The 17,293-nt window shown below is 35.7% G+C and overlaps 1 protein-coding gene across 7 annotated transcripts in view; it reads left to right on the top strand.

The window, feature by feature from the left end:
• LOC128555180 (caspase recruitment domain-containing protein 11-like) overlaps positions 1–17,293 on the top strand; it is a 77,975-nt gene that overhangs the window by 43,106 nt on the left and 17,576 nt on the right. For all 7 annotated transcript variants that reach the window (XM_053536771.1, XM_053536772.1, XM_053536773.1 and 4 more), the window contains 6 exons: positions 2,739–2,981; positions 3,314–3,538; positions 7,299–7,461; positions 8,168–8,333; positions 10,105–10,255; positions 15,953–16,016. In XM_053536771.1, the coding sequence (XP_053392746.1) occupies positions 2,739–2,981; positions 3,314–3,538; positions 7,299–7,461; positions 8,168–8,333; positions 10,105–10,255; positions 15,953–16,016 (1,012 nt within the window). The remainder of the gene's footprint in view (positions 1–2,738; positions 2,982–3,313; positions 3,539–7,298; positions 7,462–8,167; positions 8,334–10,104; positions 10,256–15,952; positions 16,017–17,293) is intronic.

A 17,293-nucleotide genomic window follows, 5' to 3' on the forward strand; every position in this document is an offset into this window, starting at 1 on the left:
TCTATGTGATATGTGTTTCTTCTGATTAAGGATATCATAGTAGTCAAATGCATTGCCAAGTTTTCTCAAATACAGTACAACTTTTATTAAAGGACCATGTAGGGAAGGCCAGGGGGTTCATAACTTTGTAAACAGTCATAGCAAAGAATTGTATTTAGATTAGAGGAATTTATTTGCAGTATTTCGAAGAACTAAAGTCAATGCACAACATTGTTGTCAGAGTACAGTTATGTTATCAGAGTACAGCAATGTTGTAAGATTACAGTAATGTTGTCAGATCACAACAATCTTGTCAGAGTGCAGTAATGTTGTCAGAGTGCAGCACTGCTGTCAGAGCACAACAGTTTAATTTATTAGAGTGCAATTTTGTTGTCAGAGCTAACAAATGCTGTCAGAACATAGCACTTTTATCAGAGCAGAGAAATGTTGTCAAGAGTTAAGCAGAGTTATCAGGCAGATACAACAAACAGTAAAATAGTCATACAGTCTATATTCCAGTTTTCTTATCTGCCATCTGCTCAAAATTTATTTGTCTAATACAGTTCTTGTTCTCTAGCTCTCTTGTCCTTCCTTTTTTCAACATTGAGCTTATCACTGCTGCATACTCATTCAGCCGTTCTCTTTGTTTGCTTGTAAAACTGATACATATTATGCAAAGCATTATTTTTGAAATATTAATCTAAATGAGACTTTCTGATCATAAAAATTACTTCATTGCTGAGTTAGTTATCTTGTACAAAAATGAAAAGGAACATTACTTCACTGAATTTATTGGAAATTATTGTTTGCTATTTGTGTAGCAGCATGTACTTGTGGATACAGTAACTTCATTCCTGTGCCAGTAAGCTCAGTAGGTAGAGCACAACACTCCCAGTGAGGAGATCACAGGCTCATATCTCAGGCAATCAGTATGCTGTTCAAGACAGTTATAGGTACAAGCCTTATACAAGCAGTACACGCTTCAAGGTGGTAATAAGTACATACCTTAGGTGAGCAAAATGCTGTACCACATGATCATAGGCACATATCCCAGGTGGACAAAATTTCTTATCCCATGTGAGCAGTATGTTCCATGGGATGGTCATAGGCACATTTACCAGATAGACGGAATATCTTATCCCATGTGAGCAGTATGTTCCATGAGATGGTCATATGTACAAATCCCATGTGAGCAAAATCCTCTTATGTGGTCAGAATTTCTTATCCAAGGTGATCAGAATGTTTCGTCAGGTAGTCTTATGTTGATATCCTAGACAAGCAGTGGACTCTATAAAGTTCAGTTTGAAGGCATTCTGTATGTTCTGCAAGGTGGTCATTGGTTCAAAATCCAGGTGCATAATATGCACTACAAAGTGGTCATAGGTTCCTGTCTGCTGTTCAAGACAAGCAATATGCTCTTTGACGAGGAGGTCATAGGTTTATGTCCAAGACAAGCAATATGCTCTTTGATGAGGAGGTCATAGGTTTATGTCCCAGACAAGCAATATGCTCTTTGACGAGGAGGTCATAGGTTTATGTCCAAGACAAGCAATATGCTTTTTGACGAGGAGGTCATAGGTTTATGTCCAAGACAAGCAATATGCTTTTTGACGAGGAGGTCATAGGTTTATGTCCCAGACAAGCAATATGTTCTTTGACGAGGAGGTCATAGGTTTATGTCCCAGACAAGCAATATGCTCAATGACGAGGAGGTCATAGGTTTATGTCCAAGACAAGCAATATGCTCTTTGACAAGGAGGTCATAGGTTTATGTCCAAGACAAGCAATATGCTCTTTGAGGAGGAGGTCATAGGTTTGTGTCCAAGACAAGCAATATGCTTTATGACGAGGAGGTCATAGGTTTATGTCCAAGACAAGTAATATGCTTTTTGACGAGGAGGTCATAGGTTTATGTCCAAGACAAGCAATACTAGTATCCTTTTTGATGAGGAGGTCATAGGTTTATGTCCAAGACAAGCAATATGCTTTTTGATGAGGAGGTCATAGGTTTGTGTCCAAGACAAGCAATATGCTTTTTTGACGAGAAGGTCATAGGTTTATGTCCAAGACAAGCAATATGCTTTTTGACGAGGAGGTCATAGGTTTGTGTCCAAGACAAGCAATATGCTTTTTGATGAGGAGGTCATAGGTTTATGTCAAACACAAGCAATATGCTTTTTGATGAGGAGGTTGTAGGTTTGTGTCCAAGACAAGCAATATACTCTTTGATGAGGAGGTCATAGGTTTATGTCCAAGACAAACAATATGCTCTTTGACGAGGAGGTAGTAGGTTAATGTTGTAGGTTTATGTCCAAGACAAGCAAAATGCGCTTTGAGATTTGTAGGTTCATGTCTCAAGCAAGCAATATGCTGTTTGAGGTTATAGGTTAATGTCCAAGATGAGCAATATGCTCTGCAAAGTGGTTGAAGATAACTAATGTTTTGTTGTTTTCCTTTACCTCTCATTAAGATGGGAACTTGCATAATTTTTGCAGAAAACAGGTTTTTGCTGTAAAGGAGTCTAGAAACACTGGTTATGTTGACTAGCCATCATTGTTGAAAATTTGTGTTCAACTCAAGAAATGTAGATATATAGATATAGTTAAACCCTAAGAAAACAAACAAACCAACTTCTCTCAACTGCTAAGACAGCTTACTTCAGTGCTTAAGTAGTGGAACCAATAAATTCTTTTAAATGTGCAATATTTTAGATAATCTTACATATGACATGTGTTAATCTTAGCTTAATTCTTCACCAGGTGATGGGACAAGTGACCTCACTCATAAAGCTAATACGTTACCAGCAAAGGCAAACGATTCACCAGAAAAGCTTTTTCAGCGCGAGGTAGCACACTTCAGGTATACTCGTAAGGGGGAGTCTAGTTTATCTGATTCAATGAATGTGAACACAGGAAGCTTCAAGGACAGAGACAGTAAAACAGAGACTGGATTACCAGTGTTGTGGAATGAAAGGTCAGAAATGGATACTGGCTCAAAAAGGGGTATGTTTTACTAACATTGTCAAGTTGCATTTGCATAGTGCTTGCTTTTGTTAATAAAACTATTTCAAGGTCTCTTTGTGGAGTACAAGGGTGTGTTTATCGAGATCATGTAATCATTCTTATTTGTTGACCTTAACGGCTTGGCCATGGAGGCCACTCTTTTTGAAGTGGAATATAAGCAAATTTTGTTTTATTGTTCTGTAACAAAGTGAAGGATATGTTTTTGTTTTTGATGTTCCCTTCATTATAAGGAGTATATCTTTGAAAACACATGAACCCATCAAGTTCTCTTTGTGAAGTGAATGATAAGCATAAAGGTGATATTATTACAGAGCCAGTAAGTCACCCTGTTGATCAGTATGATGAAGAGGAACCTGACACTGCCAGTGAGAGTACTGTGTACATTCCAAGAACATCTAGAGGTAGTCAAGACAAGCCAGGTCATCAAAAGAGTACAAAGAAACCAGATCATCACGCGCTCAGTTCCAGTTCAACCTCAGACAGTTCAGGTTCAGCAAAAACTGAAGTGAAATATAAAGGTGGCCTGCCAACTGGAGGTAATACCTGAATTTATTTAGCTGACATCTATTAGAGTTTGCTTTGATTGATATGTCTCATTCTATATTTGAACATAAGGTTTTTATACCCCCACAAAACGAAGTTTTGGGGGGTAATAAGGAGTGAGCTTGTCGGTCGGTCTGCCTGTTGGTCTGTTGGTCTGTTTGTTTTCATGGTTTCTGAACAATAACTCATGAAAGACTTGATAGATTTAAAGACATTTTGGTACACAGGATTAACATCATAAAATACAGGTTAATTTCGACTTTTAGGTCAGTAGGTCCAAGGTCAAGGTAACTAGGACCAGGAACAGTGAAATGGTTTCTGGTAATAATTGGTATCCTATGTCATCATTCCCCCCCCCCCACTGTCTTACCCCACCTACCCCAGGCCCCCAACACATACATACACATTACCAATACTGTTCAAGCAAGCAGCATAGCTCATTTGAGCAATCTAGGACCATCATGGCATTCTTGTTTTATATAATTGTGGCCCTGTTTTTGGACTTTAAAATTCTTCAAAAATTATTAATTTTAATGAAGGACTAATTTTTTGTGGATTTTGTGGTTTCGTCAATCAATAAGGTTAAGTCCCAACAAACAAAGAAAATTCCCATTCATTTTATCTAATTAAAAAGATGAAATCCACAAACTAATATCTCCCCGAAGTAGCCGTTTTGGTCAAAATCATGAAAATTCATGCACATGAAGTTAAATGACTTCACAGTATACTCAAAGCGCTGAAAGCACAGAAAGGTTGAAATCTTTCGATTTATGATCTAAAGAAAATCATGTTGTTCTGGTAAGAAATGTGTATGTAGCCTTCACTTTCACAGGAGCTGGTATTAAAGGCATGGAGGTAGTTATTAGCCGGATATGCCACCGTAGTCTACTCGAATGTAGTCCATATTAATATTTATTATACCTCACATAAATGTCTAATGCAAATTTCCCATTAGTTTAACTTGAATAATATATCATATTCCCCAGTGATTTTATATCACATGCGCAAAATCGTTATTTTCAATTTCTGCGCAGGTGATATGATCCATAATTTCATATCACATGCGCAACAGCGTTATTTTGTTTTTCTGCGCATGTGATATTATTTTTTCATATCACCCGTTGAGAGATTGATACTTTCGCATTGATTAAAAGACTGAGTCGATAAATTTTCAGACGAGGTGCTTACATAATTATACTTTAGGATTAATACCCTTTTCTGGCATGTGAGAACACGGCTGAATTTTCTTTTTTATGCTATGTGCAAAATATTTCGAAAACAAATTTTCATCAAATATCGAATCGAAACTACCACAATAAGTTTGGAAATGATCTGACTAAGAAAATAAGTGCTCACACTTATATGTTTCGTTTAGAAAAAAGAAAGTTATCGCTGTTTTTCGAATGCTACTGATTGACACAATGTTGAAATATTAGAATAAATATAGAGGTCAGCGATATGTAAACGTTCCGACTAAATCTATAAAAAAGTCTTATTACACAGCAAAGTCGCCACAAATTATGAGTGCTGACAAGTAAAGAGTCTTTAATTCTGTCTTCATTATTTGGTTAGTAATTTCTTTTAAATGTTAGATAAATCATTATGTTGATTTTCCAGTAAATGCTTTGATCCTTATAATCTTTCGGTATAATAAAATAAATATTGCATTCCTGAGAGGGTGATATGAAAAATGTTCACCCCTCGAAATATGAATATAGACCTCGGCTGGCGCCTCAGTCAATATTCATATATCTCGCAGTGAACATTTTTCATATCACCCTCTCAGGAATGCAATATTTATATAATAGTGCAATTTTCGCGACTACTTAAGGCTATTTTCATGTCGGATATCAGATTTATTGATGCTTGATTATAAAGAAGAATGTCTGTTGATGTTTTAAGCTCCGTAATATGCTTCAAAAAGTTAGTTGAAGCTGTTTGATAAAATGAAAGTAAAAGTATGTATGTCCTGATGTCTACCTATACAATATTTAGCATTCCCATGATACACGTGACCATGGCTTCACTCCAATAAGTAGTGCATCTCCTCAGATCGTTTTCTACACAAAAAGCTAGCAGATGATTTAATGAAAAAAATAGAGGATAAGTCAAGGTTATGTGCACCCTGAACAATAAGAACAATGGAGGGTAGGTCAATGCAGCCTAAACAAAGGCACTAGTGACGGACTCACTTAGGTATGACTTAATCAGTAGCAGACAATGTTTTCCAAACCATGTTTATTCAGCAGTAACTGCAAACTCATTGTTTACATAAATGTGCTCCCGGTGTTCCCAAAGTGCCCTTATCATTTAAGAAAGATAAAACAAAAATGTCACTGTGGTCCTACTGCTCACCAGGGTATCAGACGCCATTCTCCAAGTAATCAAATCTCCATCAGTTCAACTCCAATATTATTTATGTTTGCTATGTGTCATTTTTTTCTGTAATTGTAAGTTGAAGCATATTTCCAAGAATTGCTAAATTGTGGTGATCATTTAGTAAATCAAAAGAATTATCAAGCGTAAATTAGAAGGATATGAAAATAATATCATAAAATCAGATGACCTACAGGCAATGCAAATCGTACAGTATCAGAATGCACTTAATGCAGGCACAACACCCAGGTTCAACTCCAAGAATTCAACACCTCAAAAGTTCAACTCCAGGATCATTCTCCAAGTAATTAGATCTCCAAGATTATAAATTTGCTCAACTCCCAAGACTATCAATGTTTGCAATGTTTCAAATTTTTTTTTGTACAGTTGCTAAATTATGAGGCTTGATAGGTAAATTAAATGAGAATTATCAATTGTTCTAGCAGGGTTGGCATATGAGTGAGGACTGTTCTAGAAAGGTTCAGAATTCAAAAGCTACACATGTATACCATCAAGGATGTACCTCTGCATTTCAGTCTATGGATTACAGTATGTTATAGCGTTTCGAAAATTAACGAAAAAATCTACAGTTGGCAGTGGGCAACAACAAATAATATATATTCTTAACCTAATCATTACTACTTTTTATGTTCACAAGTCTATTGTACATATAATATTTGAGTGAATGTTTTCTTGACAAATCATTATGTATTAAAAAAATAAGGCTACTTATTAAGAATAGCCATTATGTAATAATGGATATTTTTAATGCGAAATGACGCATTCTTTAACCTTATTGTATTTACATATGTATAAAAATCTCAACAGATTGTAGAACAATGTTTAGAGAACAGTTTATATCAATAAAAATATCTGTCGATTAGCCTGAAAAACAGGCAAAAACCTTACGGCAGATTAATCTGCCTTTCAGTGAAAACTGTCAGTATGATACCGTATTTTTGCAAGCTCAGAAATATGGTAATTATAGGTCTCAGCGGCTTTGCGGTTTCAACCTAAGAGTGAAAATATTAGAACTTAATCAGAATATTATGTTTGTAAGTGTTCCTTCATTCTAATTTAAATGAAAAGGGAAGTAGGTCACCAACATGATGTACATGTTTGCATGTTATTGAGCCTTTGATGTAGGACTTTTTCCTGAGTTATTGCCCATTTTGGACTTTGAAATATTACAACTACATCAGAACATCTATACTCAACTCCTGCAGTTTGCATCCAACTGAAATGAAACTCTGTATATATCAACATTTATTTAGTTATGTTCCTTTTTTTTAGACTTTATTTAATATTCTTTCAAGCATTGTCAGAAGACATGTGTCATACAGTGTTGACATCATGCTTGTCTATATTTATCAACAGGTAAAAGGGTGTACAGGAGAGATAATAATAACAGTCTTAGGCAACATGGTGCTAAATGTGCGAGCATCATCAGCCAGTCAGATAGTTCCAGTGATGGCAATGTCATATCTGACTTCTCCAGTCATGAGGTTTTTACTGAGCTACTGCCAAAAGATTGTCTTGTGTAAGTAAACTAGCACAACTTGAGAAGTTGCACAATCCAATTCTGGTACCAATACAAACTTCATTTCTTTATCTGTATTCTTTTCACAAGAAACATATGAGGGGTTTATTGTTTGGTTGATTTACTAACAAAATGGTGTTTGCAATATTTTCCAGCTTGTTTTTATATGAGCCATGCCATGGGAAAACCAACATAGTGGCTTTGCGACCAGCATGGATCCAGACCAGCCTGCGCATCCGCGCAGTCTGGTCAGGATCCATGCTGTTCCCTAACAATTTCTCTAATTGCAATAGGCTTTGAAAGTGAACAGCATGGATCCTGACCTGATGCGCAGGCTGGTCTGAATCCATTTTGGTTGCAAACCCACTCTGTTGGTTTTCTCATAGCACAGCTCATATACATTGTACACCCTATAACTTTATTGGGTCTGTATCTTGTCCTTCTGTTATGTAGGTTCTAAAATGGCTTGTGTTGAACTTCTCATTTAGAATTGACAGATGTATATCTCTGTTGCATACTTGTAGATGTATGTAAAGAAATTCTTTAATGGGGCCATAGTTCTTGGAGTTATTACTTTCTTATTTTAACACATTATGTGAAGGAGGCACCTGTATGCAGTCATAATACTCGTTGCTAGATTTCACTGAAAGTACACTACAGTGGAAAATTGTATTGATCAGTCATGGTAACTGATTATTTATTTCAGTATAAATCGACCAGGATGGACAGACAAGAATATGAGCAGACGTGTTAGAATGAAATATTCCAACCTTCTTGACAAGTTAGAGTTCAAAGGAGGTAACCACACTGGGATATTTCTGACAAAACAATACAAGTTACTGGAGCTGAATGAAGGAGAACAAATCAAGGGTGTAAGTTGTGAATTATTGTGACGCTGTATTCATATGTCAGATTATATTGATCTTTAAAACTATACTCATCTATGATACTAACTATACTCCTCTATAAAATTATTCTCATCTACAAGATTATGCTCATATTTAAGATTATGTGTACTTTACTCAAGTATAAGACTATACACATTAGTAACATTGTCCTCATGTGTAAGATTATACTCAGCTGTAAGACTTTAATCATCATTAAGACTGTACTCATTTATTTTGATTAAGATTGTACTCTTTTATAAGACTGTACTCATTTAAGATTATACTCGTCTATAAGACTATACTCATCTATAAGATTGCACTCATCTATTAGACTGTACTCATCTATAAGATTGCACTCATCTATTAGACTGTACTGGTTTATAAGATTGCACTCATCTATAAGACTATACTCATCTATAAGATTGCACTCATCTACAAGACTGTACTCATTTATAAGATTGCACTCATCTATAAGACTATACTCATCTATAAGATTGCACTCATCTATTAGACTGTACTCATTTAAGATTATACGCATCTATAAAACTATACTCATCTATAAGATTGCACTCATCTATAAGGCTGTACTCATCTATAAGATTGCACTCATCTATAAGACTATACTCATCTATGAGATTGCACTCATATATAAGACTATACTCATTTATAAGATTGCACTCATCTACTAGACTGTACTCATTTAAGATTATACTCATCTATAAGACTATACTCATCTATAAGATTGCACTGATCTATTAGACTGTACTCATTTAAGATTATACTCATCTATAAGACTATACTCATCTATAAGATTGCACTCATCTATTAGACTGTACTCATCTATAAGATTGCACTCATCTATAAGACTATACTCATCTATAAGATTGCTCTCATCTATAAGACTATACTCATTTATAAGATTGCACTCGTCTATTAGACTGTACTCGTTTATACGATTGCACTCATCTATAAGACTATACTCATCTATAAGATTGCAGTCATCTATTAGACTGTACTCATTTAAGATTATACTCATCTATAAGACTATACTCATCTATAAGATTGCACTCATCTATAAGACTGTACTCATCTATAAGATTGCACTCATCTATAAGACTATACTCATCTATAAGACTGCACTCATCTATAAGATTATACTCATTTATAAGATTGCACTCATCTATTAGACTATACTCATCTATAAGATTGCACTCATCTATAAGACTATATTCATTTATAAGATTGCACTCATCTATTAGACTATACTCATCTATAAGATTGCACTCATCTATAAGATTGCACTCATCTATAAGACTATACTCATCTATAAGATTATACTCATCTATAAGATTGCACTCATCTATAAGACTATACTCATTTATAAGATTGCACTCATCTATAAGACTATACTCATCTATAAGATTGCACTCATCTACAAGACTATACTCATCTATAAGATTGCACTCATCTATAAGACTATACTCATCTTTTTTAGATAAAAGGTAAGATACACTAAGATTGCACTCATCTATTAGACTATACTCATCTATAAGACAGCACTCATCTATAAGACTATACTCATCTTTAAGATTGCACTCATCTATTAGACTATACTTATTAAAATTTGAATTTCATTGAACTAATCATATTGTTAAGTTTTAGTTCATGATGAATGAGAATAAGGATATATTTTCTCATTTAGCTCATTCATGACTGTATTTTGTATATAAACTGGTGGCTTGTAAACTGTTTTCAGATTATATTCACACCAAATGAAAGGGTAAATCCAGTCATCACAGATCTAAAGGGTTGCTGTTTAGAAGATTTTCACCGCCTTTTATGTGGGGATTTCATCAATAAGAAAAAGGAGAGAGAAATTTGTCTGGAGGTCAGAAATAGCAAACAAGGTCAGTATCTCACATTTCCTCAGTATTTCACTTTATCTCAGTTTGTCATATCATCTAAGTATGTCACAAAATCTCAGTATGTCATTTCACCACAGTATGTATCACGTCTCCTCAGTATTTCACATTTACTTTTAGAATTATTTATAACCTCAACAACTCACATTGACATAATAATTATGTCACAGTATAACAATATTTTATTTTACCTGAATATTTCACCATCTCAGTATGTCACATCACATCAGTGTGTGTCTCTTCACATCAGTTATGCTACATTTCTTCATTTTGTCCTTTCACCTCAGTATGGCATATCAGCTCAGTATGACATCATTTCAGCTTGTTACATCACCCCAGTATGTGTTCTATCTCAGTTATGTCATGTCATGTCAGTTATGTTGCATCACCTCATTTCACATCACCTCAGTTATGTCACATCACCTCAGTATTTCACATCCCCTAAGTATGACACTTATATCATTAATTATATGTAGCTATAATGCTATCACTGTTAGGGAATTGTGACTTGTGAAATACATTTTTGTCAGCTTTGAGCTGTTGTAATATTTTGTTTTTCATTTGCATGGAGAATTATTCTGAGCAGTTTTTGCAATTGTCACCAGTCGCTTATTTCAGATAAACAAAGGTAGGAATATCTAGTTGAAGAGGTCTGTCTCAAATGTTTAAGTTGTTTGCATGATGTCACTTCATTCATATGTTCAAAAGCATTTTTAGCTCGACTATTCAAAGAATAGGTATAGCTATTGGACTCACCAGTGTGTGGGTGTTGGAGTCCACGTCTCAATTTGGTTCAGTTTTTGTATGTAAACTGGTATCTCAGTAACCACTTGTGGGAATGGATTGAAACTTCACACACTTATTCACTGTGATAAACTGACTTACATTGCAAAGATTCCATAACTCCAATTTGCTTTTTTTTTTTTTTTACAAAATTATGCCCTTTTTTCAACTTAGAAATTTTTGGTTAAGGTTTTGTCTCATTACCCACTAATGGGAATTGATTGAAACCTCACACACTTGTTCACTGTCATGATCTGACACGCACTGTGCAAGTTCCATAACTCTGCTTTGCATTTTTACAATATTATGCCCCTTTTTCAACTTGGTTAAAGTTTTACATGTAAGCTTGTATCTCAGTGCCCACTGATGGGAATAGATTGAAACTTTACACACTTGTTCACTGTCATGATCTGACATGCAGTGCACATATTCCATAACTCTACTTTGCAATTTTACAAAATTATGTCCCTTTTTTTGATTTAGCAGTTTTTGGTTAAATTTTTGTATGTAAGCTGGTATCTCAGTACCCACATATGAGAATGGATTGAAACTTCACACACTTGTCCACTTTCATGAGCTGATAAGCACTGTGCAGGTTCCATAACCTTGTTTTGCAATTTACAAAATTATGCCCCTTTTTCTACTTTTGTATTCATTCAGTTGACAAGGCTGTTGAATAGTCAAGCGTTGCTGTCCTCCGACAGCTCTTATTTTATACAAATTTCTGTCCCTGTGAAATGTTCGGTCGTCTAAGTTACTGTTAGGTATTAAGACTGCATAGTTCTACCTTGTGCAATTAGTTCCTTATTCAGTTTTTCAGTTTTCTCAGATTATACTGTATTTTGCGTTTGCAATCTTCTCTTTCCGCAACAATGCACTATTAAATAACCTCATAATATTTATGGGTATTTACTATTACCCACTGTGACAATTACATGCAAAGAAATGTTACACCAAAATAGGAAATATTGTCATTTTATTTGCAGCCAGTGATCAGAAACCTTAAAACTGTTATATATTTTTGTCATTGTGCAGAATGTTCTAGTAGATGCAGGACTGATGGAAATTTGGGTCTTCATTACTTTCTATTTTAGAAACTGAAATAATTATATTTTAAATGAGCTTTCCTTAGATATTGATTAGAGCATTGTGGATGGTTTTCTCCTGGAAATAAACAGTACAAGTAGATTACCAAAATGCCCTTCTAGAATTAATCATAGGTAGGGAAACCTCATTTTAAGTTAATTAACTTGTGTTATTGTAAGCTGTTTACTGCATTTAATTAGATTTTATGCACATGGAATGGGTTCTGGATAATTTACTTCAGAAAAACACTGAAGAAGTATCTTTTTCAGATCTGGTCTGTTTTTGTTTTTATTGGTGTTTTATTTTCAAATGATGCATATACTAGCTTCATTTGGCTTAACATCACTCAGTGATGCCAAGGACTTGCCAGTTTGTTATATTGATGTATATATATTTTCTTACCCTGTCACATTTGATAAAGTAGTTCTTGTAGTCTGTCAGTATCTACGGAAATTTTGGAACCTCTGATGACATTCTCTGTTAATGCTTGGGTATTAGTATATAAGTGATCCTTAAGACCAAACATATAAATTTGAAGACGACTGTTGTCATGTGTGTGTTCTCATTTCTCATTAGGGCATGATGAGGTCAAAATGCATTTACTGCATTTTAATGATTGCATTCACAAGAACCCATTCAAACTTACACTACAGTTACTTCCATTGCATTTTGGTAAAAACTATATATGAGCCGCACCATGAGAAAATCAACATGGTGCATTTGCGACCAGCATGGATCCAGACCAGCCTGCACATTCGTGCAGTCTGGTCAGGATCCATGCTGTTCGCTTTCAAAGCCTATAGCAATTAGAGAAACCATTAGCGAACAGCATGGATCTGGTCTGGATCCATGCTGGTCACAAAGCCACTATGTTGGTTTTCTCATGGCACGGCTCATATGTTTGATTGAAACTTCACACAATACTTCCCAGTTGTTAAACATACTTACATCACAAAGTTAGATAATTTTACGTTGAATTTGTAAATGTAAATTATGGTCCTTTTTTGACAGAGAAAATTTTGTTGAAGTTTTGCATGAATTTGTTTATTATACCCCCACAAATGAAGTTGGGGGGTATTATAGGAGTGAGCTTGTTGGTCTGTCTGTCAGTTGGTCTGTTGGTTTTCACGGTTTCCAGACAATAACTGAAAGGCTTGACAGATTTAAATAATTTTTGGTACACAGGTGTAACATCATAAAATACAGGTCATGTTCAACTTTAGGTCAGTAGGTGAAAGGTCAAGGTCACAATGACCCGGAACAGTTAAATGGTTTCCAGATGATAACTTGAGAATGCTTCTTATTGCCGTATTAAAATATTAATTTGAATTGATTGTACCGGTAATGAAACAACTCTTTAAGTCCTGCAAAGCTGTGGCCATTTCTCAAGTTAGAAACTGTCAGTCAGTCAGCATGCCTTTATAGACAGCTCTTTTGTTATTATGTCTCCCCCAGGAGACATATTGTTTTTGCCCTGTCCGTCTGTCCATCCGTCCGTCTGTCCTTCGTCCGTCCGTCCGTACGTCACACTTCATTTCCGAGCAATAATTGGAGAACCATTTGACATAGAACCTTCAAACTTCATAGGATTGTAGAGCTGCTGGAGTAGACGACACCTATTGTTTTTGGGGTCACTCCGTCAAAGGTCAAGGTCAAGGTCACAGGGGCCTGAACATTGAAAACCATTTCCGATCAATAACTAGAGAACCACTTGACCCAGAATGTTGAAACTTCATAGGATGATTGGTCATGAAGAGTAGACGACCCCTATTGATTTTGGGGTCACTCCGTCAAAGGTCAAGGTCACGGGCCTGAACATTGAAAACCATTTCCGTTCAATAACTAGAGAACAACTTGACCCAGAATGTTGAAACTTAATAGGATGATTGGTCATGAAGAGTAGACGACCCCTATTGATTTTGGGGTCACTCCGTCAAAGGTCAAGGTCACAGGGGCCTGAACATTGAAAACCATTTCTGATCAATAACTAGAGAACCACTTGACCCAGAATGTTGAAACTTCATAGGATGATTGGTCATGAAGAGTAGATGACCCCTATTGATTTTGGGGTCACTCCATCAAAGGTCAAGGTCACAGGGGCCTAAACATGGAAAACCATTTCCGATCAATAAGTAGAGAACCACTTGACCCAGAATATTGAAACTTCATAGGATGATTGGTCATGCAAAGTAGATGACCCCTATCAATTTTGGGGTCACTCCATTAAAGGTCAAGGTCACAGGGGTCTGAACATTGAAAACCATTTCTGGTCAGTAACTTGAGAACCACTTGACCCAGAATGTTGAAACTTAATAGGATGATTGGTCATGCAGAGTAGATGACCCCTAACGATTTTGGGGTCACTATGTGAAAGGTCAAGGTCACAGGGGCCTGAACTTTGAAAACCATTTCCGGTCAGTAACTTGAGAACCACTTGACCCAGAATGATGAAACTTCATAGGATGATTGGTCATGCAGAGTAGATGACCCCTAACGATTTTAGGGTCACTCTGTCAAAGGTCAAGGCCACAGGGGCCTGAACATGGAAAACCATTTCCCTCGATCCAGAATGTTGAAACTTCATAGGATGATTGTTCATGCAGAGTAAATGACCCTTATTGTTTTTGGGGTCACTCTGTAAAGGTCAAGGTCACAGGGGCCTGAACATTGATAACCAGTTCCAATCAATAACTTGAGAACCACTTGAACCAGAATGTTGAAACTTCATAGGATGATTGTTCATGCAGAGTAGATGACCCCTATTGACTTTGGGGTCAGTCTATTAAAGGTCAAGGTCACAGTGGCCTGTTCATGTAAAATCATTTTTTGGAAATAACTTGAGAACCACTTGACCTACAATGTTGAAACTTAATAGGATGATTGGACATGCAGAGTAGATGACCCCTATTTATTTTGAGGTCACTTGATCAAAGGTCAAGGTCACAGGAGCCTGAACAGTGACTTGAGAACCACTAGGCCAAGAGTGTTGAAATTTAGCGGGATGACTGGACATGCCAAGTAGATGATCCCTATTGCAGCTAACCATCAGTGTCTCTTTGACTTTCGCTCCTGACCCCTGTTGACTTCTTGCCTATAGGACTTTGCATTGGGGGAGACATGCGCTTTTTTACAAAAGCATTTTCTAGTTAAACAATTAATTAGTTAGGTGGGCCGGTGGTCTAGTGGTAACACGCTTGACTGTCAATCCAGAGGTCTGGGGTTCAAATCCCGGTCCAGGCACTGGAAATCTCTGAGATGCTCTTGAGTGTCTCCCACCTAACTAGAGGCCTGTACTGGTTCTTCCCAGGAAAGACGGCTTCACGAATATCGATGCTATACACCGGGCACGTTAAAGAACCAGACTGTCTATTCGAAAAGAGCTAGGTTAAGTTAGCCGGAAAAGTCTGTATCTGAAAAGTTCTCTCTGTCTGTTCTGGGGGCTTTTAATCTCACTCTGTCCCTCTGGTCAGATCGCTCTGTGTCTTTACTAGTAGAGGATGATTTCGCGCCCTGTGTGGCTGCAGTATATGTAAAGCGCCTTTGAACATGTTTATCATGAAAAGGGCGCTATATAAATCTGGTATAATAATAATATAATAATAATTAGGACAAATTCTGACTATTTGGGCTGTTTACTCTTATAATACCTTTGAAAAAAGAAGATTATTTAATAAAATGTTTTTGGTAACCCAGAAGAATATAGAGAACAAAAGCAATGATTAAATTGATTTATTCTGTTATATGTTGTTTTGTTTTAAAGTTTGCATGCTATTTTACTGTTGTTTTTGGTAATGGTTTATGTTGTTTGTTTAGAGTATACATCTGCTTGTGAATGGATGGAAAACAACAATGGACATGGAGATTACTTCTTTGTTAGGTACAACTTTGTCTTCAAATAAAATACTTGCCTTCTTTATACATTCTTAAAAATACTAGAATATTTATGCATGCAGGTAGGTAGTTTTTTCTATAACTTCAAGAAGTTTGGTGACAGAAGATCTGTATGTGAAATCATTAAATATTCCTGGGGATGTCATTTTTGGGGATTTTATGGTTGAGTCAGTTCACTAAATTTCAATGAGTAAGTAAGTGCCCACTAGATTGGCTTTTGCAGTGATTTTACCAATGTTGGCTAAACCAGTCTAGCAGGGCCTCTGTGTCTGGGTGGTTAAGGAAATTTCAGTCTTACACTGAAACAAACAAATAATCTCTATATACGAACAACACCAGTTTAGTGAATGAGATTTATAGAAAAGCTTACTCTATGTACCTTCAGTCATGAAATATTCATTGTACTAAGCTTACAAAAAATGAAAATATCAACTTATTAAAGGTGGTTAGCCAGATTTTAGTCAACTAATGGATTAGTTCAAAACTAATTCAAATGATCATTTACACTTATTTGTGTTCGCCAAGTTTTTAATACACGTTATTTTAGCATAAGTATAAATTATAAACATATTTGGCCTAAGGAATAATATAAATATACGCACTATTATATTAACATTGTAAAAGATTTGCCTTTAGAAGAACATATTTTGCCAAAATTGATTAGAAAGGCAAGTTTATGAAAGTGTTATTACCTCCCTTCGTCTATCTTTCCAAGCTAGATAGAAAATAGATGAATTCTGAAGCTACAAGCTGTGTTAAAACTTGGCTTCTGTTTCAGGTAGTTGAAATATCTGGATATTTATCAAAAGCAAATGTAAAACTAGAAGTTATATTGAAATCAAAACAAATAGACCGCTTTTTAAATACTTTTATATTAAAGGGAGGTAATTACAAAATTTCGTTAAAAGTAATAAATGCTGTCATTTCAGAAAGGGATCTAACTCTATGCTGTAATGGTTCTTTTCATTCCTGAAATAAATCTCTAACAGAATATATGAAAACTGAAAAATGTCATAAAATGTGCTCAATTGTGATTGACCACCTTTAAAATTGATGGATATTTTTGATATTCAGTATGTATGTTTCTAGCTGTTTTAACAGAATTATAGTTTATTATATCTAGAGGCATGCCCCTTTAAGGGTTTGAAGAGCAAACATTTACATTTTAATCTTTAGCCTGCTGGCGGCAATTCATTCTGCCTTCGTATGCCCCTTTAAGGGTTTAAACAGCAAACATTTAGATTTTAATCTTAAGCCTGCTGG

The sequence above is a fragment of the Mercenaria mercenaria genome, chromosome 2 (genome assembly GCF_021730395.1).
Source record: "Mercenaria mercenaria strain notata chromosome 2, MADL_Memer_1, whole genome shotgun sequence".
Taxonomy (NCBI): Eukaryota; Metazoa; Mollusca; class Bivalvia; order Venerida; family Veneridae; genus Mercenaria; species Mercenaria mercenaria.